Source organism: Cryptomeria japonica, chromosome 8, assembly GCF_030272615.1.
Source record: "Cryptomeria japonica chromosome 8, Sugi_1.0, whole genome shotgun sequence".
Lineage (NCBI taxonomy): Eukaryota > Viridiplantae > Streptophyta > Pinopsida > Cupressales > Cupressaceae > Cryptomeria > Cryptomeria japonica.
Window position 1 is genome coordinate 529796971 of NC_081412.1, and position 24093 is coordinate 529821063.

A 24093-nucleotide genomic window follows, 5' to 3' on the forward strand; every position below is an offset into this window, starting at 1 on the left:
AGATTTTGAGAGAGAATTTGTGACCACATTGTGGCAGATTTGTGGTCTGATTTATATCGGATTTGGAAATGGTATAAGGAACTTCATTATAGCAAAATAGTGAAGAATTTTGTGGGTGACTTAGAGTCATTTCATAGCATAATTGAAGGACTTGTTGCAGATTTTGAAGAAGGTTATTGTGATCATTTTGTCATAGATTTGTGGAAGACTTTATAGCAGTTTTAAGAAAGACTTCATATCAATTTTGAGAAAGATGTTATCGTAGATTTGTTGAAAAGATTTATGGTGGGTCCATCATCCATTGAATTAGCAACATTAGTAAGGTGGAAACTCAAATGGGAGGATGGTGCCTCTAGTGAGTAAAGCACTCACTAATTGAATGATGGGTTGGTGCCTCTAGTGGGTTGATACCTACAAATTTGTAAAAGAAGTTTTCCATGTATAGGGAAGCTATTTTACCGTGGTTTTCTCACGTAAGGATTTCCATATATATATTTTGTGTTCTGCTTGTGTTACATGGTAGTTAAATTTCATGTGAATGTTTATATCAAATGAATATGCTTTGGGATTAAGTTATGTGCTTTTGTTATTAAGTTGAAAAAGTAAACGTTTAACATTATACTGATTCACCCTGCCCACCCCCCTCTCAGTATAACCATGTTCTCAACAAAGAGATCAAGCATGTGTGTGTGTTAAGCTCAAATGCTGGAATTGCAATAATAGCATTGTTTCACCAAAGGTTTATTTATACAAAGTAAATATGCAAGCAATTCCACCAATTGCTCAAAACTACTTAACTACCTATTGTGTACAAGATAGTAAAACTACCAACTATAACCTACAAATGATGTAATAATCCTAACATTCCCCCCCTTATTACATCACGTTTCTTACTGAATACCAATAACTGGACTGGTAATAACACAGCAGTCCAAGCAACAACCCTTTTAGGTCTCAAAGCTGCACTCACATGATCCTAGAACATAGTGTTACCGACAAGGCCAGGGGATGTTATTCATGTGGGTAAAACAATAGTTCATCAACAGATTATAGAGGATTAAGGGCTAACAACAAGAGCGGATAGGCTCTCCTACACTTTGGACTCAGCTAGGCCCAAGAGGATGTTCCTAGAGGCAACCTTAAACAAGGTATTTTGCTACAACTGAAAAATAACATGGAAAAACAGATTGCAGTGGTAGCCAAGTGCAATTTTTGATCCCAAAAGCTATCACTGGATCAAGACTACCCACTACTATGACCTCTATATAGCTGATAAAAACATCATTACAAGGAATGCAAGATGTGGGTGGAAGAAGATGATCCATGAATGACTTATATAATAAATCTCACAATAATGTTTCTCTGTTCGGAATTACTGAAGATGGGAGAAAGGAGCACACAAGGAATATGTGTGTGCACATTTATTTATTAATAAGGAAGTTACAACGATAGTAGCATACGTTGTGTTAGTTAACTATTATGTTATTAGAAATAATTAACTTACAATGTGTAATGAACATTGAAATACCTCAAGCACAGAAAGTCAGAGCAACAACCCTGGACTGGTAATAACACAGCAGTCCCAGCAACAACCCTGTTAGGTCTTAAAGCTGCACTCCCATGATCCTAGAACATAGTGTTACCAACAAGGCCAGGGGAATGTTATTCATGTGGGTAAAACAATAGTTCATCAACAGATTATAGAGGATTACGGGCAAACAACAAGAGTGGATAGGCTCTCCTACACTTTGGGCTCAGCTAGATCCAAGAGGGTATTCATAACATATGGAAAAACAGATTGCAGTGGTAGCCAAGTGCAATTTTTTATCCCAAAAGCTATTACTAGATCAAGACTACCCACTAATATGACCTCTATATAGCTGATAAAAACATCATTACAAGGAATGCAATATGTGGGTGCAAGAAGATGATCCGTGAATGACTTATGTAATAAAGTTCACAATAATGTTTCCCTGTTTGGAATTACTGAAGATGGGAGAAAGGAGCATACAAGGAATATGTGTGTGCACATTTATTTATTAATAAGGAAGTTACAATGATGGTAGCATATGTTCTCCTAGTTACCTATTATGTTATTAGAAATAATTAACGTACAATGTGTAATAAACATTAAAATACCTAAAAAAGATTAAACAAACTAAAAGAAGCTGAAATTTCAAAATGGTGAATATTTAAATATATCTAGAAAAATATAAACAAGAGCTCATACAAAGTATATAAATCTTGAAATTTCTCTAAAATTAAAAAGGAGCAAACACATAGGTGTTGGGGTCAATGTCAGTTTCAAAACAGATTCAATTATAATGTTGGTGAACTTAACTCACTTGGTGTAAATTTCTCTAGTCTCATAGACAAATTGAAGATATTGTTTAACCAATAAAAAAAAGTTTGAACAGTTCGATGTATTTCCTCTAGAAAGAGTAGGATAAGGATATCATTTTGAGGGAAGCCTCCCATGCTTTATCAGTTTAACATTGACTTAACCTCATCTTAGAAAAGGCTTCTAGTTGGCTTTTAAAGAAACATTTGACCATGACCAACAAGATGAGATCACAAGACTGTTTTCCCTTCAACAGGTCCCCAACTTTCATTTATGGCTATCTTATATTACTTCTAAGCAATGATGCACTCTTATCTAGATTGATGCAACCAAGGATAGGGAACCAAATGAAGGGCAGCCTTGTCCTTGCAGCCAACACCAAAGACACCCATCCGAGATTCAACTACCTAATACTAACTCATGCAACAACTTAAATTCATGCTAATACAAAGATTTTCTCAACAATAGATCCGATTCAATGTACACAAGATAGACATGCATGGATTCTACATAAATATGACTGAGCCTCCCCTAGAGATTAAAACAAAGTTACAAAACCAACATCTATGAACACCAAACCTTAGCAAGATATAACCACTCTTTTCTGGATCAAATAACTTAAGCCATTACAAAAGTTTGCACTACTAAACTTCAGCTCTCTACCAAACAACATGCACCCAAGATTTTGGCAAAATATTGAAAAAGTTTTCCTTTTTGCAAACTCAACAATTCCAAATTGCAGAAATGACATGCATAAGAACAACTCCTAAAATCCATCACTTGCAAACACCCACACACTGAATACTCCTCAATCTCCTCAAAATGAGCTTCTAGCAGCCTGCAAACAAAGAAAACCACTCTCCCTTCTGTCTTCTCAATCCTCTATAGAAGCTACCTCTCCTTCAATCTTCAAGCAATTATTTGTAAGTTTCTTCTCTTCTAATTAGGATGCCAAAATCAAGATGTGTAAAGATGGGCATTGTGTAACTCTCCACCACCAAAATGAAATGCTGCCTTCCAAGAATGAAGACCAAGTCAAGATCATAACTCCCTTCAAAAAGAATCATCCACCAGCTAAAAATAGTCAAATGGGGCATCCTCTCCAACATGTAAATGAATTAGCGTCAACATGCAAATGGAGAATTCCATTTCCCAAGGCTAAATTTGGTAAGTCAAAGCGCCTCTGCCATGTAACTCCTCGTCTATGATATGTAATAAATGCTCTTGCATTTTCAATGAATATCATACATAAACCTCATATTGAAAGAGGTGTCATAACCCATCCTTAACCTACACAAAAGCGGCAAGAATAAATCTGCGAGAATCCCACCAAGTGAGATACCCCAAATTACATGATAAATAATATGTTTAAATGCTCAAAAATGAATTCCCCAAGCTTTTCCGCACCATAGAAGCCCAATGCCATATTCACAAACAGAAGATAAAAGAGATTTTTATTTTTGGTTGGTGTCAATTGCCAAGCCCCTCTTGCATCATACATTTTTAGTTTTGTATAGCAAAATGGATGTCAATAAATTGATGTTTATCTATTTGTTTGTGAATACAATTTGGTTCAGCTGGAGTTTGTATGAAGAACAAGTCTTCTAGTTCCTATGTGAATGAACTAGAATCATGTGAGAACTTCTAGCAACTTAACATCCTCCCTATTCCACCTAAGAAGGCTTGATATCAGTCACACCAAGCTCACAGGAAGCAATGGACAATCCTTTGCTCCTAACTCTTTCTATCAGACTCTATGATAAATTTACAATCTTAATCAATTATTCAACTTGAAAAGATAGAGAATACAACTATTACCTTATATTTTGAAACCATAATATTAAAAGATCCTACTCTTCTATTAGAATAGTGTTGTACACTCTTGAGTACCCTTGCAAGTATGGTTGAAATCATCATTGGCTACTCCTACAAAGCCCTAAGCAATCCTTGCAGCATGGCTCCCCACATCCTCAGTCAACTCCAATTGTTCTTGCTCTTCAATTCCATTTGATTAAAATCTTAGATCCTCTATGATATATCTCGAAAATGCTTCATGCTTAAAAGAGCTTGATACAATGACTTTAAAAAACAAATTCATGCTTGACAAAATTTAGATATTAAACATCCATCATATGACTGTCAAATTACCTTTCTAAGATCTCTTATCTTTCAAATATTCAAAACTTATCACTTCTTGTGCTCCCATTTGTCATTACAAAGTCTTTTACATATTTCGTAATTTCACCTCAATAAAACTTTCCCATATCAGTCTCTCTTATCGATCTCCCATCCTAGTCAGAATTGTATTGGCATCTTTGTAGTCAGATAGTGACTGACCAAAAGTGAGGGCAAGTTGCTCATCAAGTGGTTCACAAAAACAATTGACGTAAACTGTGTTTTTCAAACTTCCTCTTGGATGTGTTCTTGAAATTCAATGCTTTAGAGTAGCCAAAAATCTTCATCTAACAAACTTTTTTTGTTAGTGTGAAAAGGTGTTTTATCTAACTAGTTTTCTTTTAGCCTACTTAGTTGAGTCCTATTCACACTATAGTTAAGCTTATTTAGAGGTCAGCTAGACTTTTGTTTCATCTCATGCAGACTCACCAAGTGTCCCAACACTTGTCTATAGAATCCTACACTTGTTGCATACTTGGAGGGGTAGTTAGAGTTTCACTCCTACCTTCTCACCTCTTCTTGGTTGGCTTTGTATGCAAGGCACCTTTTGTACATTTTGTGGCAATTGCTTATGACATTACTCATTTTTCATATTGCTGGTTTGTGGAGAGTCTAAGCACTGACTGTCACATGACATCACCCTGTGCAGTCAACTACACCAGTGTCACCGACTAGGAATATTCCAAGCAAAATATTCCATTTACACACTTTCTAGCCAACCACAACTGCCGACAAAATATTCTGTTAGGCAAATGGAATATTCTGTCAGCCAAAACAATTTGCCACCCATGATATTTTTGTTGATGTCAGCAACCGTACAGCCTACATTTGTGCCATGTCACTTACAGTCAATGCCCAATCAGTCATCCGTACGGACATGTCAATCTGCCATGTCAACATGTTCGTACACCCAATCAACACTAAGTCAACATGATGTTATACTAAAGTCATCATTTTTCCCCAAGTTTGAACCCCTCTTTGTTGACTTGTTTTGTTTTTTGCCTCAACTTCAGGAGGCCGTTTCTCAGTCATACAGATTTTTGAGTGATTTTTGTTTTACTATGCATGTTTTTTCATGCTCTATCCAATATTGCAGTTTATTTTGCAAAATGATGTACGGATTTTTTCCAATTTGTTGTTTCTCAAAGGACACCCTACACAATCCCAATTTCTAGAACTTTGAGAGACTTGTTTGGGCTCATACAAATACCTTTTTAAGTACCTTTTTTTAACCTACCTAGTTTTTCAAGCTCTACATAGTGGTGATGTTTATTTTCATGACAGTATTCCTAAATATCAAATTCTAATTATGCCTCTTTTGAGGACTCGTACATCTTTTCTATTTTGTAAATGCACTAAAATAAAGTGCCATATCCATTGTATAATTTCAGGGGATCTATATTTTGCATTATGGGGGGTTTTAAATTTTGTTTTTGTCAACTTGTTGAGGTTTGAAAGACAAATTGATATATGTCCTCATTGTCCACATCTTGACATAAAACATGTAAGAACTCATTCCACAGCATATAATTTTGTAAATGCACTAATCTAAAGTGCCAAAAAACTGAATTTCAATTGGCTTGCCATCATCACACTTCCACATCAGCATTAGGGGGGAATCATGACATTTGTATTGCTAATGCTTTTTGTCTTCAATGGAGCAGTGGAGGAACCTTGTGGAGTTTTATGGATTTTTATGGACTTAACAAATTTGCAAGGGGATCACATAGACTTACTCATTTGTATCTCTCACATGAGGGATTCTTTTAGTGGATCTGTAAGGTTTAGGAAATTGGAAATTAGGATTTCACTAAGTAAATCCACTAAATAGCCCAATTAAACAAATTACATTGAAAGAGGGTTGAACCCAATAGATCTAGGCTCAATCCCTATGGGAAAGAGACTGAAATTCTAATTGGAATCAACTAGTTGGGGTTTGACTATCCTCTAAGTTGAAATGTAACGTAATTGTGAAAGTAGGGTAAAATGAGGGATTATTGAAGCAAATCTGACAGAAACAGTAAGCTATAGATGTTCCATGGAGCCACAAACTTGGATCTGGGCAAAATATGATGTTTAGAACATGTCCTTAGAAGTTCGGCCTGATTTTTCAGAACCAGGTAGCACAAATCCACCTTGGTCCTCCGAAAAATTCCGTCATCGAAAGCTAACCTATTCGTCATTGTTGACTTTGTTGGCTTTCACGAGTACATCTCTGCACCTATCCTACACAGAAAGAAAGGGAAAGATGTTGTGGATAGGAGTTTGCCTTAGGTCAAACCCTGGTTTTGGAATTAACCATGAATGAAATAATGCATTTACTGAAATAAATATTAAGGAGATATACCTCAAATCTACAATTGTTGATGATGATGCAATGCTCTTTAAATATAATCACAAATGTTGAATGTAATGGTATGACAAACACATGAACATGAAAAACTTTGATCACACACACAGGATTGCATGAAGATTGATGTAACTTTGCTCCACAATGCTTGAATGATGGATATGCAGCCTTGAATCTCTAAAGATGCTTGATGATGATTGTTTCACGAATGCACGAATGATACGGATGGAGTCTTCAAAAGTTTCTAGGTCTAAAATGAATTGATAAGATGTGTCGTGCTCTGTGAAGTGTACCTGTACCTGCAACCACAATGCACTCAATAAATCATTACAAGCAATGGTTAGTGAATTAAAACAATGAAAGACAAAACCATAGCTAATCGACTTATTGCCTCCTAGTAAATGCGAGTATGAAAAATGCTTTCAGATCTGATTATGCATATTCCAGTGACTTGACTACACTTAGATGGAGGATTTGAATGATGAAAATGCATGATCTAGCAAGAGTAGCATGATTAAGCTATATGAGTTCATGATTATTCTAGAAAATAAGCTAGAATGAAGATGTAATTAAGCTAAAATTGAGCATGATAACATTGCTAAAGAATGATAAGCTATAAACTAGATGCCTATAGTAACAATGCATAAGATGAGAATGATGTTGGCAGCAATATTGTACATGAAAATAAAACTAGTTAATTAAGTTGTAATTGTCTTGGTTAGTTGGCAATCGTGGGGTGGCAGTTGCGGTGCGACGGTTGGCGCTCGCACCCCCTCGGTATCTTTATATACTTCCAAATGTAACTTGTGACGAACAACGACTACGAATGGAATAACATCTTATATATTTGACCTGATATCTATGGCATTATTATTCTGCATTACGTGCTTTATCTGTGTACTTCAAGTTATTCACCCGAGAGGGCAAACATTTGGCATCGTTGCCTAGACATACTCAGGAACGGAAGACGCGGATGGCGCACGAACACGATGGGCCTACCCGTTGGTGAGATAAACCCAAAGGCCGACGACACGCAAACAGAGCTCTACAACGGAGAAGACACTGCGACGAGGGAATTTTCAATTCTGCTCCAGGTAGCCATCGAGACCTACGTCTGACGAGAGGCCATGGAGGCGGAAATCCCACCAAATGCCGTGTGGACAGCGCTGGAGGTTAGCCCGGCAGTAAATCGGTTGATGAACCATCTTCCCCGGCTGCTTGCACAGGCATCGCTGGCACAACAAGCTTGCCTGGAGGAGATTGCCCAGGAAGAGCGACGCCAACAAATTCTTCAACAGTACGAAGAAAGCAGCCGTCAGGAAGCGGAGCAGGATGGCACGAGGCCAGGAAGGAATTGAACCCTGAATCCCATAGGGATAACGGAACATTTTATATTCAAATAAAGGTGTTATAATATTGACACGAGTTGTATTGACGAAATGAATTAATAAAGGCGTGTTCTAGTTTATGTGTTGTGAATTATGGAAATGTATGGGAATTAATGCCCAACCTATTAAATAAAGATAGAAATAAGAAAGCAGAAATGGACGAGTGGGAGGCCGCGCAGAGGGCCTTGATTCTAGAACAACAAGTAGAACGTAGACGGAGGCTGAGGCAACTTGCCGAAGGACGACCTACCGAAGGGTGGCCCAAAGGGAACCAAGGAGGTGTCACGGAGGGTGCAGAAGCCGAGGGAAATTTCTACGTGTCGCCAGAACACCGTAGGGTGAGAAGCCACGAAGAGTTTCTGGAGGAAACAAGGTTACGACGGAATCTAGTCGAAGAGACTCGGGATCAGTTTAGAAACTCATCCCTTACGCCACGAAGTGAGGATCACGAGAGGGAGCCAGGAGTGGGTGCGGGCGACAACGGAGGGGAGGACAACCATACGGTTGCAGGTGCCACACACAACAGGCAAAGCACCGTACCTCCAATCACCCACGCAGGACACACCATCGGCACCGGAGGGAGCGGCGCACAGACGCAGCCACAGCCACCTCCAGGAAGACGACCCCCCTCGATGGCGAGCACACAGAAGTTGCCTAAATTCAATGGAGATGGCAACGATGACCCCGTACAGCACTGTCGTACATGTGAGACAATTTGGTCAGCCAACGGGGTAGTTGACAAAGCAGATTGGGTGGTGCAGTTCCCTGCCACTCTTAGAGGAGTAGCCATTGATTGGTACTCTGATGTGGATAAAACAAAGATGGGAACATGGGATGACATACAGAAAGCTTTTGAGGAGGAGTTTCGACTCCTTCGGGATGATAATGAGATCGTGGCGGAGATATTAAGCACAAAGCAGGGAAAGCACGAAACAGTGCGAACATACAGCCGACGGTTAAAGGAATTACTAGGGAAGATGGAAAACCAGCCTGCTGACAAACTAAAGAAGAGATGGTTCGTGGAAGGGTTGCAGTCATCCCTGCGGAAGAAGATGAAGATTGTACCGCCCACTTCATACGATGACGCATACAACCGCGCGATGGATTTGGAAAGTGAAGACAAAACATCGCGGAAGAAAAAGGATAAGTCCTCTAGAGAAGAGGAGTCCTCGGGAGAAAGCAGTAGTGACGAATCATCAAGTAAGAAGGTGCAAGCTCTTCAAAAGGATATGCACTGTATGTTGAAGGAATTTAAGAACATGAAAGGAAGCACGAGCAAAAACAAAGACGTGTGGTGCACTGATTGTAAGGAAGAAGGCCACACAAAAGGCACCAACCCGAAGAAGGCCTTTTGTGAGATTTGCCAAGTGATGGGACACTCCATCAAGGAATGCCCTTACAACATGAAAACCCGAAGTACGCAAATGAGCCAAGTGTTGTTCACTGAGCAGGCCACAACATCTGCACTAGCGGGTACGACCCAGCAAACCAACACAACGGCATCATCTGGAGGTTACCGGGACAACAGACACAGCGGCGGAAGGAATAACAACAATAACAATAACGGAAGCCGTATCCAGTATGACGCCAAGGGTCGGCCAATGATCCAATGTAGGGCCTGTAATTAGTGGGGGCACTTCGCCCGTGATTGCACGAAGGAAGCCACCCCTCAGCACCTTTGCCGATGGTGTGGGCCAGGCGACCATGAGGACGCAAATTGCCCAAAGGCAGGGGTTAATCTCCTCAACATTGAGAAGGCTGAGAAGACGGGTGAAAAAGAAGTATTGGCGATCACCCGCGCTCAGACAAAAAAGGCCACTTATCCCGACCCCCGTACGAAGTAGGAGAGATTACAGGAGGCAAGGGCCAATATTGAACGTGAGATGACAGCCGAACGACGGAACAACGAGGTGGTGAGTACATCATCCCGTACGGAAGCTGAAAATAACATCATTGGGCAAGTACTGCAGATGGAAGTACCTATAAGGGTAAAGGACCTTCTAGAAACAATGCCACAATTAAGAACCGCCATTTTTAGTTCCATACAATCCACTGCGCAGGCACCTTTGCGTGCCACACGGGCAGAAGTTCCGCTCAACCCCTCGGCTGACCCAACGTTGTTGGCCTTAAATAGTGGTCAGTATCCTGATGTAGTAGAGATGGGAATTCTCGGGGCTATCCTCAAGGACACCATCGTGGACTGAGGTTCGAGGGTGAATGTACTGCTAGAGGATACGTGGAAGAAGCTGGGGAAGCCAATACTATGGCCACCCACGTTCAACTTGGTAGGTGCAGACCAGCACGGCATCAAGCCACTCGGCACCCTGATGGCCCAACCGGTCACCATCGGCACGCAACCCTTCATACTAGATTTTGTGGTAATCCCACTCAAGAAGAAGGGGTACGATGCCATCTTAGGCAGAGGGTGGCTGGTTACAGCAAAGGTGAACAATGACTGGAAAAAGAACACCCTTTCTATGGAGAAAGGGGGCCAGAAGTACACCATTGATCTGAGGACCCAGGTTGTCGACGAGGAACTGGCATCATCTTCGGAATCGGAGGGTAAAGGAAAAGGCGACCTGAGGGATGAAGGACGGGGCTGCAGGGAGCCCAACGACGAAGGGATTCTCAAACTAGGAGAGTGCTCCGAGGATGAGACAGGGTCATTGAACGGGCTCTTCCACTGGCAGATGGAGGATTAGGAAATGTTCCAAAGCTACAAGCTCGAAGTAGAGGAACCAGAGCAAGTAACAGAGGAGGTGTACCTGCCAGAATACAGAGAATATTGGAAGGGAGACGCCCCAAACCTCGGTGACATAGATAATCCCAAGATCATTTATGTCGGCAACAATTGGAACCCTGTGTGGAAGGCCGCAGCCTTCAAAATCTTTATTATTCTTCTTCTTATGTACGGGAAGGAGACCGTGGTCCCTATAGAATTTGTGGTTCCAGGTCTTCGGATGGCCATTGAAAATAGACTTGCCACCAACGGGTCCAAATTGAAACCCTACCACAAGAAGCGTGCAGGGGACCCGAGAGGCCGGAAGGACACCCAAGAGTCCGGAGGGGAACCCGATAGGATGGAAGGGGACCTGAGAGGCCGAGAAAGCGACTCGAGAGGCACGGGACCAAAGCGGGAGACTCTCAGGCGAGGCAAACCGAGAAAGGGCGATCCCAGAGGCACGAAACCCGAGCCGAATCTGGACACTTAGAAAAAAAGAAAAAGAAAAAAACCGTACGGTTGTACGGGTCCGTACGATAGTTGACCGTACGATCGATTTAAAAAAAAAACGAAGATGCCACGGTGGGACCACTGTGCGGCAGAACCACCAACGGTGGGTTGCCACCGCACGGTGGGACCACCGTGCGGTGGCAACACCGACGGTGGACCACCGTGCGGTGGATACACCGCCCACGCAAAGAATAAGACACGCAGCCGCTCCGTCGTTAGTGCTCCACTGTACGATTGAACTGTGTTGAGCGTGCGGAAGGAGGATCGTACGGTGTGCACGGTTGACCATGTTGTCCGTACAGTAAGGAGGGTGTTGACCGCACAATTGGAGGTGTCGGTGTTGTTGTTGACCGTACGGGGAGGTTGTATGGCCGGGGTGCCATCGGGGACATTACAGAGGAAACAATAAAAAAAAAAAAAAAAAAACCAGATTGAAAAATCATTCGATGACATCTGGAGCCAGGATGCTGAAAATATTAGTGGAGAAGAAGGGTTTTGACATCTTAAAATATCACAGAAATGATGCGCGCCATGGACTTTCGGGTGGTTCGGAGGGTTGTAAATTGGTGTTGGCGGCGGGGGCGCACCTGGGGCGCTGCCCCTCGACCCCGTTGGGACGCTGCCCCAAACCCCCAGTTTATTTTTGAGCTACAATACACTTTTTGAGTTGGGCGAAAGGCATCAGAGAAGGCACAGTAAGTGTTGGGTTGTCCCGTACTGTGAGAAAGAAGCCTGCAGCTAAGCATTGGCGGGGAAGCCATAAGTCGTAGAGGGAGACGGATTTGGAGGTTGTGAACAAACAGAGTTTGAGGGAAGGCATTGCAAGAACACGAAGTCATACGACACCAGAGAGTTATTCAGTTCAGCTATCAGCCTTTGGGGAGTGTGATGGAGGATTTGAGGTGTCTCGTAGCCTTTGTGACAGAGGGTTGTGGCCACCTCCAGGCATGAATGGTAAGCTTTGAGGAACTCGGAGTATGTCTCGGCTGGACGTGAGGTTGCCTTGGTGGATGCACAGAGGGCTCGGGAGGAGCTGACCACCAGGTTGGAGGCAGGAGTAGCGTGAGACTTAGCTCAGCGTACCCAGGAGTTGGATGCCGAGAGGGCAGCACGAGTGGCTATCGAGGACAAATTGGCTAGGGAGACAGTATCATTGGAGTAGCAGTTGGTGGAGGCTGAGACTGAAACGCGTGTTTTGCAGACAAGTTTGATTTAGGCACAAGAGGACTGTGATGTCGAAGGAAGCAATAATGGTGAAATCCGCACTTGAGCATCGGATGGTAGCAGAAAAGGGTTTTCAGGCGAGGACGCAGCAGTTGTATAAGTTTTGGGCTCGACTGGCCTCAGCAGTTCTGTTTAATGTCATCTCTATTTTGTATTAAGTCGTCCGGAGACGACTTCTTTTCTTTTGGGGGGAATGATGTTGGCGGCAATATTGTACATGAAAATAAAACTAGTTAATTAAGTTGTAATTGTCTTGGCTAGTTGGCAACCGCGGGGTGGCAGTTGCGGTGCGACGGTTGGCGCTCGCACCCCCTCGGTATCTTTATATACTTCCGAATGTAACTTGTGACGAACAATGACTACGAATGGAATAACATCTTATATATTTGACCTGATATCTATGGCATTATTATTCTGCATTACGTGCTTTATCTGTGTACTTTAAGTTATTCACCTGAGAGGGCAAACAAATGAGATGGGATGCATATTGCTCAAAATGAGGTCTATTTATAGGATTTTCCAAGACTAGGGGTGATGTGGCATGAATCAACAGTCAAGATTGATCTGAAGATATCAAAGGTTAAATTGGAGGAGGTTGGCAAAGGGGGTTGAATTAAAAGGAGCATCTGTCATCTCTATGGTGACAAGTGTCAAGAGGCTTCTAGAAGAGGTTAGATGAAAGGGAACACTTAGTGACAAGTGTCACAAGGTTCTAGAAGATGTTAGATGAAGGGGGACATGGTGGGTAGGTAGAATGGGTTAGGTTTAGGAATGGTTAGGTTTAGGAGTGGTAGAAGTTAGGAGAATTTGAATTAAAAAATTCAAATAATAGGAAAAGGCTAATTAATCTCAACAACTCATAATTGATTTGTTTTAATTAATTAGAGGATTTAGAAGAAATGATTTTGATGGGGGGAATTAATTAATTTGAATTAATTAATCAAAGGGGATTATTGGAATGAACCTATTAAATAAATCCTTAGATTTATTAATAAGTAGATGAAAAGGGGAATTTAATCAAATTGCTTAGTGAATTCAATTAAATTGGGAGGGAGGATTAATTAAATAATTGCTTATTCAATTAATTATCTTCAGACCATTTTTAGGTGTATACAAGATGTCTTTATACAAGGTTTCCTAGGCAAATTACCGATTAAGCCAACCTCCAACGGTCATGTGTAGCCTTGGGAATCAAATGCTATCGAGGAGATATAGCACCTACCCCATTTTAAATTAGGGCCATTTGAGAGGGACCGGGGCATTTTGGGGTGCCCTGGTCCAGACCAAGGCATTCCATACCCTAGTCCTTCTACAAAGAGGACCAAAATAAGTAACCAGGGGAGAGGGTATCCCATAGAAGGACCCACCAATGGGTGTACATGACATCAAAGTTGTCTAATGGTCGAATCTTTCCAATCACCCTGTTCAGAAACTAGGTTTTTCCAGCATAGCAGTACTATTTTGAGACACATGCTCCAAAACAACCATATCTCTATTTTACATATGTTTTATAACTTCCAAATGGGTATCCAAAACAGGTTTTAGATTTTAGTTATGTGGTCTGGTTTGCAAGTTATCGTCATTTTATCAGTTTCAGAAACCTACTGGAATTGGGTGACCTTATTAAAGAAATCACAAAAGTTGGTTAGATCTCTGCTCTTGGAAGCCATGGAGGGTTTGTATAGGTCATGTGGACATATTCAAGGTTGTCTTAAAGGTTTGGTAAGGGTTTTGAGTGTTGGTTACCAAAATTGAAGGTTTTAGTCTTGTGTAGGCTTAAGGGTTTTGTAGGCTTTGAAGGAATAAGAACCCATAATCTTAAAACATGATGAAAAATCATTGATGCCTACTCTTTCCTCTGCATCACTTACCCTCTTATGATTGAAGATCCCTTGAGTTTATCCCAACAATTGATCAGTATAGGAGTTGTAGGGGAAACTGCAATAGGGTACACTAGGCCCACGAGCAGAAACTCTGTCCCTCTTGGCCTTGTGGCCTTTCTGCCATCCAAATGAGATGGTGTGCCTAGTGAGGGATCCACAGCCGTTCCCCCTCCTTGTATTTCCTTCCTTACCCTACCATGATCGATTATTGCAAATAGGAAATCATATGATTGCTCATATCTAACATTGTTAAATGCATAAGTATATATGTTATATTAGCACATAAGGATTCATACCCTTGTTTCTCCATACACCAGTTATAGATATATGTATATATGTTAAATAATTGTTTCTGCATACCACAAAAGATTAGTGTACCACGGCTCAGATCAGGTCTGATCACTGTATATGAGAGCTTCTGCTTTTCATTGATGCTCTGTCCTGATTGCTCGTGTTTATAACTGATTTGCAAATGTAATTCTTCTTGGTTTATGCAGATTATAAGTATTCCAATTTCTGATCTGGTTCTTTATTCTGTTCTGCCTTTATATCTACTCTAAACTCAGAGATTAGAATGATGTTCCATGAATTGTGTTCTAATGTTCACCCAATGACTTGTTTATATATCCCTCAATATGCCTCTTTATCCAAGTCACCTCCCTTTGATTAGGTCGGCCAGAATTAATATAATAAGTATTTATTTGTTTTTATCCTATCTCCAAAGGGAGAGCTGCTTGTAATATGTCCTCGTATCGCTATTGGAGTCAGCCCTAAATCAAAATAGATTTAATTTCATTTAAACACCAACAGGTCGGCTCATTTCCTTTGCAATTATATTTTATTTTTATTTTGTTATCCCTTTCCCTTTGCTTCAGGTCAGCCCTATTTGCTAAAGCATGGGTTAAGTGGCTATTTAAGGCTGTGATTTGTAGTATAAGGCCAAAATCTCAAACGAGGCACGACACTTCATCATCATGTTCATTTTCACATGGAAATCTTTGTAGGAGGTCTTATCCTTCTCTTCTCTCTTTTATAGGGGATTATTGTTCCCACATGGTTTTCTCCCTTTCTCTGTTTATGAGAGATCTTTCTTTGTACATAAGTACCTTATCAGGCCATGTTGTTGGGACTCAATTTTTATGTGATTAGCTTACTCCCTAAGTTTTGCTTAAGGGAGGCATTAGTGTGAAAAGGTGTTTTATCTAACTAGTTTTCTTTTAGCCTACTTAAGCTCACTTAGAGGTTTACTAGACTTTTGTCTCACCTAATGTAGAGTCACCAAGTGTCCCAACACTTGTCCATAGAGTCCTACACTTGTTGCATACTTGAGGGATCGTCAGAGTTTCACTCCTACCTTTTCACCTCTTCTTGGTTGACTTTATATGCAAGGCACCTTTTATACATTCTGTAACAATCTCTTATGATATTTCTCATTTTGCATTTTGCTAGTTTGTGGAGAGTTTTGTTTTGCAAGTGATCTTGGTTGTTTCCAACAGATTTTTCATGATTTGTCTATGGTGCATTGAATTATCTTCCCATGAAATCTCTGAAACCAACGCTCAAAATTTCATATATACCAGCTTTACGTTCTGCAGACTTCCAGTTATCAAGATTGATGATGTCTAGTCTAAACCAGATTTGAGGTGGCAACAGTACCAAATTTCTCGAATAGGTAAGTCAAGTATAGACAATATATATACACAACTAAACCAGATAAATTTATATGACATGAATAACACTGGACAGAAATAGAACTTTAACACTTTATCCACATACCAAAATGTACATGGAAAACATATTCTTCAAAATACAGATTATTCTTTCAACTTAAGAGAATACCAAGAAGAGTTCCTCAAATGTGTCCAATCATAACATACACGGATATCGACCATGAAGCTGTGTCAATTCAACAAATGTCAGGTAACCACTCATAACAAACACAGTGATAACTATGACCAATCTCAAAGCTTAGATATCACCTGGACAGACATGCATACATGCTTGGAAACATAATATACCATAATACTTAAGTAACTAGAGCATGCCAAGGCAATACCTAACAAAACTCTGTTTACTCAGAATACTAAATCTAATGCCAAAAAATAGCTGATAGATGATAATCAATGATTTATAATTGGCAACATAAGTATTGCATTAAGCCACCTTCATTTGGTTTTGCATCAGAGGGCTCCGAGTCAAAGTGAAAATTAAGGAAAAAATATTATTTTGAAGATTCTTGTTCCAAAGTTATTGATTTCTAGTGGATAAATCAAGCTGCATCATTGAAGTAAACAGGAACAAAGATTAGGAACCAAATTGAGATTCCAAACATAAAGCACAGAATGTGGCTGTCTATAAGAAAGGAGTTGCATTGAACGTTAAGTTTCACCAGCTCAATATCAAAATTTAAAAACACCTTCCATCAAAATATTCAGGAAAATCATGTCACCAGAGAAGCAAATTACAGAAATAGAAATTGAAAAAGATGCTTTTGCAAGGAAAAACTTTTTGCATGAGAATATAACCAAGAGAAAAGTTAACAAGAAACTGACACCAAACTTGAATCAAGAACAGCTGTTTGCTATGGCAAGAGGGGAAATCTTGTACTACCCAAGTAATGCTTATGAAATGCATCGCAAAGATTCAAGCACTTGACCCTTGCAGAAGTAGTTTGAAGAAGTCACGGTTACAAAATGTTCAGCAATATATAATGGTAATTCCTCTTTAACAGAACAGATAAATTGTTGGAATCTAGCATGTATCACAAGTACCTATGGATACTCAAGGAAAATGTTGAACAAAAATCACATTGAGAAGCAGCATTTATAGGATTGATTTGGCCATAGAAGCAACAAACTTAATTGCATAAAATGAAATACTTTTTATTTTGAAAATATTTGAGAATATAGCATGATTTTGCACTAACACTCTACACTGTTTCACATTAGTTTTACAGATAAACATAATCACTCAACATGGTCTTACATGAAACAGTGGAAAACAAAAAAATAATATGCCATGACAGTTAAATAATTCTGGTAATTCCGGTTAGTGATCAATCCTTCAAATGAAGGTAGAAAATTACCTTCATTTCATGATAAGAAAGTCGAGAAAAGTTCAAATTGCCATCTGATCTATGAAGCAAAGAGATAAACAAATCCTGCAGCGCCCGCCTGATAAATAAGCACATATGACAAATATAAGATTGTTCTCTATTTGATCCATTATAGCAATTCTAGAGATAATATTCCTCCTCCTGTTATAACATGCCGCAACCATTCGAATACCAAGCTTAAACTGCCTATTGTGCATACATAAGACACAAAATATGATGAGCAACAATAAAACTCTCAGAAACAGCCAACTGCCAACAAATATTGAATACAAGATTAGGTTCAAGGTATCTTCGATCATTGTATTGTGCTAATAATAATATGTTTAAACTGATTGCATTTATTTCTTAAGAGCGACATTAAACATTCCTCTTCAGATGATCAAATATATATAAATAATGGTAAGAAGATAAAGCTAAAGATATGTAATGTCCCTTGTGGGATCTCCTCTAATTTGCAATTAATTGAGTCAATTATGATTTTGGTTCTTATGGTCTTGATTGGAAATATATGATAGAATTATTGCCATGTAAGACTTAAATCAAGGAGAACTTCAAACAAAGGGCTCAATTAGTAGTTCTTATATGAATATGAGATGCTATAACAGATAACAATATAACCGTCCTTATCTGATGCAATTTGCAGTATACTGTTCCAAGAGAAATTTATTCTGAAATTTAATATAGATTCAACATACAAGATGGTCTGATGATTATATATGCAGAATATACTTAGGCTACTGTGCTTCACCACTTTGATAAACAATACAAGAATATGACTTCGGATCTTCTATTGATAATATCGCTGTGCCTGAATGATTCCTTTATCACCATGCAATTGGATAACTATGATTTTGATGAAATCATCAGAATTCTGAACTCCGATCCCTCTTCCTGTTATATCTCTTTGAAAGCATGCAATCTTTGACGCTGTCTCTGCAATTTCATCTCTTTATTCATGCGTCTTTTTACCTTGTAATGGGACGGGTTGATGCCCCCTCTTAAACGACTGTCTAAGGCTCTTCTCAAGCTCTTCCAAATCTGGAATGGATGCAAGTAAAAACCAAAACTCAATACCTTTTAGAGAATCCATGAACCTCTCCTTATACCCCTTGAAAGGGCATGATGTGAGTAGTTGTATCTCCCACAGCCATGTCTTTGCAAACAACCTAATTTAATCATGTCTTCCACCTAATCAGCTCTTTTGCTAACAACATCATTAAGAACTAATTAACTTTCATCAATCTGATTTTTCTCTTCTTGGTCAGCAATAGCCTTCATCTTAATTATTTAATGTGTGTCATGTCCTTGGATTGCCAAGCCTTAGGACGGAAGCATTTTCCACATGGTTGATTCATTTTAATGACAGATTGGGGTCATTACAGTCTCCCTTCCTTGGAATTGCTTGCCCACAAACAACCTTAAACCTTCATGTTGATGCCGGGGTCCCAAATAAGCCTGCTACACATATTCGTTGTTTCATGCTGTAGTCAATGGATTTGCAAAGTTTGTCAAACTCTAGCATACTATGAAGCAAATCTATGTCATTCAACATGTCCATCATAGAATTTCCTGGGTCCCAAGGTTTGTCGCACCATTCACTCTTAATGTAGTTCAGTTGAACACTAATGAAAACAATCTCTCGAAAACCATCATAGGAAGATCAATGAACTCTTTGGGAACATGTCCTTTGATGATCTCAAATCTTAACACTATGAGAGCAAGTTTACTATACTCATTATAGCAGCAAAAATCATTTGGGGGAAAAATTGGCAAACCAAAAGTATAACATTTTTTGAAAAAAAAAAGGAAAAAATCATAAAAAATTGTAGAAAAATAGAAAAAAACTATTTTTTAAAAAAACTTAAGGACATTTCTATAGCATAGAGTTATAGAGAGCAAATAAAATAGAGAAAATAGATTTTTGTTGTTTATATTCATATTGCTGATTGCATAGGCAAATATTCAATTAACTTTTTAAAAGGGCAGTCACCAAATATACCAAATAGTTGTCTAAGTCTGAGATCAAATATTAGCCAAGTCTATGAAGTAACTGAAATCAAAATTTATCAGACAGTGATCCAGCTACATGAATTTAGTAAAAGTGGAAGCCATTTTGAAGTGATTCAAGACTTTCATTATGATTGAGGCAAGGAGTTTTCTAGGGGTAGTTCAATATTTGAGAAAGCTTATCGAATCATATTCCACAATTGCAATGCTTTATGTTCCCTAATGGAAATTGGTAAGTCCTTTATATGGGGTAGAATTCAACAAAAAGCATTTGTTTAGTTGAAGTAAACGATTAACAAGCCACTGGTTTTGGCAATACCTAGCTAGCAACTACTATTTTAGGTGGAGACAAATGTTAATGATTATGCATTAGAGGCTGTTTTATTACAAGTATGTAAGCTTGTTTGTTGTCATTCAGATTTATTCATAGAGCACTTTGGATGCATTGCCCATATAATGAATTATACGTCTTTGTCTAAGCAAAAACTAAATATATCAATTAAAAATCAGATATCTATATTTCTATCTATATATATTATATGTCTTTGGATGTTTAGTGTTGTGGTAGAAAGACTTCATTGGTAAGGCGGCCACCAAGGTTCAAACCCCTACTGGGCTACTAAGCTTGCAAGCCTCATGCCTTCATTGGGCCGTTGGGCTTGCAGGTTTGAACAAGTGAAGTGTGGGGAATGATGGCCCCCCAAAATAGCCTCACAGAAGAGATCCTCTGTAAGTGGTCTTTCTAGGCTTAGACCAGGCTAAAAACCCAAGTTTCCTCAATCAAAATAATATATTATATATTATATTAAAAATTAAATATGTACATTAAAATTTTACATTATTTTTAATTTATAGTTTATTATATAACTATTAATATATATTAATAGTCTATAATAGTTTACACTTCAAAACTACTTTATAGTATTGATTATAAACTATAGGAGTTCACTCCTTCCCCGTCAAAGAGCCATCTATAATAGTGTACAATAGTTATAATTTTAAAGAGTGTATAATATTAATTATATACTTGTTAGCATCAGAATCCATGGGGCAGGGTGTGCAGAGAGATATTGAAGCCGCAATTTAGAGCAGATTTGCCAGCTGCTTCAACACTATCTCATATGCCCCCCACAATCTAGGATGATTGAGGCCCTTTCAAATTTAGTTGATGACCACCATTGCTCCTTCCCCTCCTCTATTTAGGGTTTTTGGAGGTCAGAAAGAAAACGAATGGACAAAATAGCAAACCATTTCCACATTGATTCCGCACTAACTCTAATTCCATCTCAAAATTGGCCCTATTTCTAAGCAATTCGATAATTTCACAAGTTTTTCTAGGGTTTCACAGGTTTTTCCAACAATTTTTTCACTTTTTTTGCCCTTTTTTTTTGGTTAACATGATTTTAATGTGATTTTAACACAAAAAATCATTAAAAATTGGGTCAACAATTGGTCAACAATTTTTGCATGAATGAGGATTGTTTCAGGGAATAAATCAATTGGCTCAACAATTCGAGATTAATCGGATATAATCGCGATTTTTTGCAGATTATTGCTTCTTTGATATTCATCATAAATCATAGCAATAATCAAATTCCAAATGATTCCAAGATTCCAAGTCGATCTTAGAAATGAACCCTTACACTGACACTCCACCATTCTTATTACAACAATCTGATTATCATATTCAAACTGAATTTGTCTCTCTTTAAGTCTTGAGAAGTATGCATTGTCTAGTTCCAAACTATAATGCATGAAGGGGTTGAAATAGATATCACTATTGGACTCGCTCTTGAGTAATGGAAAAGGAAATTTACTCAACCATCGAAACAAAATCTTAACGTATTCCCCCAAGATGTCAAGAGGAAAGTCCCAATTGCTCCAGCCTATTGTAGTCATCATAGGGTTATAGGAATAATTGTATAGCGATATCCTAGAATGTTGGTAGGAATCACTATTCATTGTGGTGGAGACAAAAAATTGAATTTTATTTGTAGGATCTCTCACAATTAGTTTCCATAAAGCTAGCAATGGTTTAATAACCACTTGGTCATAAGCTGATGTTCTCACATTGGAAAAACAATGGAAATAATATCTATTTTGTATACGAGGTATGGACATAGATACAATTGAAGTGTGACCTTTTCTTTCAACCAGACTTAAACACTCAATATTTGAATGTTGATCAAAAGAAGGAATCCTCTTCATCGTCCTGCCATGAATTGCAATCTCTTGCAATTTTATTGGAGAGTGGTTAATGATAGCATCACTAGGGTTTGTCCCACTGCTCCAAGCTTGCCTCAATACTTCATTGATTGGAGATGCACCGGGGTCCCAAGTTCTACGATTGTCATCAATCTCGTCACAACCTTCATGAAGAGCTTCTTTATTCAACTCAAAGAGCAGGTTGCCATAAGTCTCATTCGCTTCAACTTCAAACAAAGGATTATTAACAATATGAAAGTTATCCTTAGTTCCTAACTTAGACCTATCTATTTCCAAAATCTGATTCTTCCGGACAATGGTTCGAGTCATAGGTCTCATGTATGTTGTTCAACTCCTTAATCTCATTTCTCTCTTTGTCTTCTTGCTCCTTTAAGTGTTTAGTTACTTCATTCTGATTTTCTTCATTGGAAGATCCTTCTTCATTTACCTTTGCTCTTTCTTTTAGCTTAGCATTTAACTCACTCCATTTGGCTAAATTCCTATCACTTCTTTGGATGGTTTGTCTCAATTCTGACACCAGTTCTTTAATTATCTTCATCTTCTACATTCCTATAACCAATTTGAGAACAATTCTGCATTCTCCCCAACAAGCTGGCAAGATCACCAGCTTTGATACCACTGTAATGTCCCTTGTGGGATCTCCTCTAATTTGCAATTAATTGAGTCATTTATGCTTCTGGTTCTTATGGTCTTGATTGGAAATATATGATAGAAATATTGCTATTTAAGACTTAAATCATGGATTACTTCAAGCAAAGGGCTCAATTAGTAGTTCTTATATGAATATGAGATGCTCTAACAGATAACAATATAACCATCCTTATTTGATGCAATTTGCAATATACTATTCCAAGAGAAATTGATTCTGAAATTTAATATAGATTCAACATACACAATGGTCTGATGATTATATATGCAGAGTATACTAAGGCTACTGTGCTTCACCACTTTGATAACCAATACAAGGATATGACTTCGGATCTTCTATAGATAAGATCGCTGTGCCTGAATGATTCCTTTATCACCATGCAATTGGATAACTATGATTTTGATGAAATAATCAGAATTCTGGATCGCTCTTCCTGTTATATCTCTTTGAAAGCATGCAATCTTTGACGCCGTCTCTGCAATTTCCTCTCTTTATTCATGCGTCTTTTTACCTTGTAATGGCATGAGTTGATGCCCCTCTTACACAACTGTCTAAGGCTCTTCTCGAGCGCTTCCAAATCTCGAATGGATGTAAATAAAAACCAAAACTCAATACCTTTTAGAGAACTGGCAATCCCCTCCTTATACCCCTTGAAAGGGCATGATGTGAGGAGTTGTATCTCCCACAGCCATGTCTTTTGTAAACAGCTTAATTTAATCATGTCTTACACCTAATCGGTCTTTTGCTAACAAAATCATTAAGAACTAATTAACTTTGATCAATCTGATTTCTCCCTTCTTGGTCAGCAATAGCCTTCATCTTAATTATTTAATGTGTAATGTCCTTGGATTGCCAGGCATTAGGACGAAAGCATTTTCCTTGGTTGATTCGTTTTAATGATCGAATGGGGTCATTACAAGATAGCTTTTTAGGCCCCCACCAAGAGACACCCCAATTTGGTAAAAACATAAATGTAAAGATAGATTTTTAGGTCACTGCCAAGCAACACACAAAGAGACAGAAAATTGGTAAAAGAGTAGAAGTAAAAATAGTTTTCTGGTTTTCAGTCACTGCCAAGCAACACATCAAATTGGTGTATGAGACCCCCTTATTCAAGCATTCCACAAAGGTATCATTTTTTCCATTTACCTCTATGTCATTCATGAAAGTTTACAATCATGGCACCCCCCGGATTCAAACATGAAACCTTCAATATGGATTATAAACACCTTCAGCAGCATGTCCACTCAGAATTTATACAAAATACGAGCACTTTATTTAATTCACCAGTGCCACTTTGAAGTTGAATCTTACATATTATAGTTGAAGCAGCAGAAGAAAACCCTTCCTCAACTCTCTAGGTCACATCACTGGCAATTCTGAACTGGATAGAGGAAAAAGTTTCATTTGAAGATAGAATTCACAATTAGAACAAGCTACCAACGGTAATCAGGAAGGCAGATCCAAGATTCCAAATAATAAATGACCTCTCAGCACACAATC

At 38.8% G+C, this 24093-nt stretch overlaps 1 protein-coding gene across 14 annotated transcripts in view; it reads right to left on the bottom strand.

Moving 5' to 3' along the window:
- Positions 1–24093, bottom strand: part of LOC131055414 (tRNA-specific adenosine deaminase TAD1) — a 110036-nt gene that overhangs the window by 26163 nt on the left and 59780 nt on the right. For 7 of the 14 annotated variants that reach the window (XM_057989883.2, XM_057989886.2, XM_057989888.2 and 4 more), the window contains exons 8-9: positions 17679–17766; positions 6975–7165 (exon numbers count right to left, since the gene is read on the bottom strand). In XM_057989883.2, the coding sequence (XP_057845866.1) occupies positions 6975–7165; positions 17679–17766 (279 nt within the window). Of the gene's footprint in view, positions 1–6863; positions 7166–17678; positions 17767–24093 lie in introns of all 14 variants that reach the window. The other 7 variants (XM_057989895.2, XM_057989894.2, XM_057989896.1 and 4 more) reach the window with 3 other exon arrangements.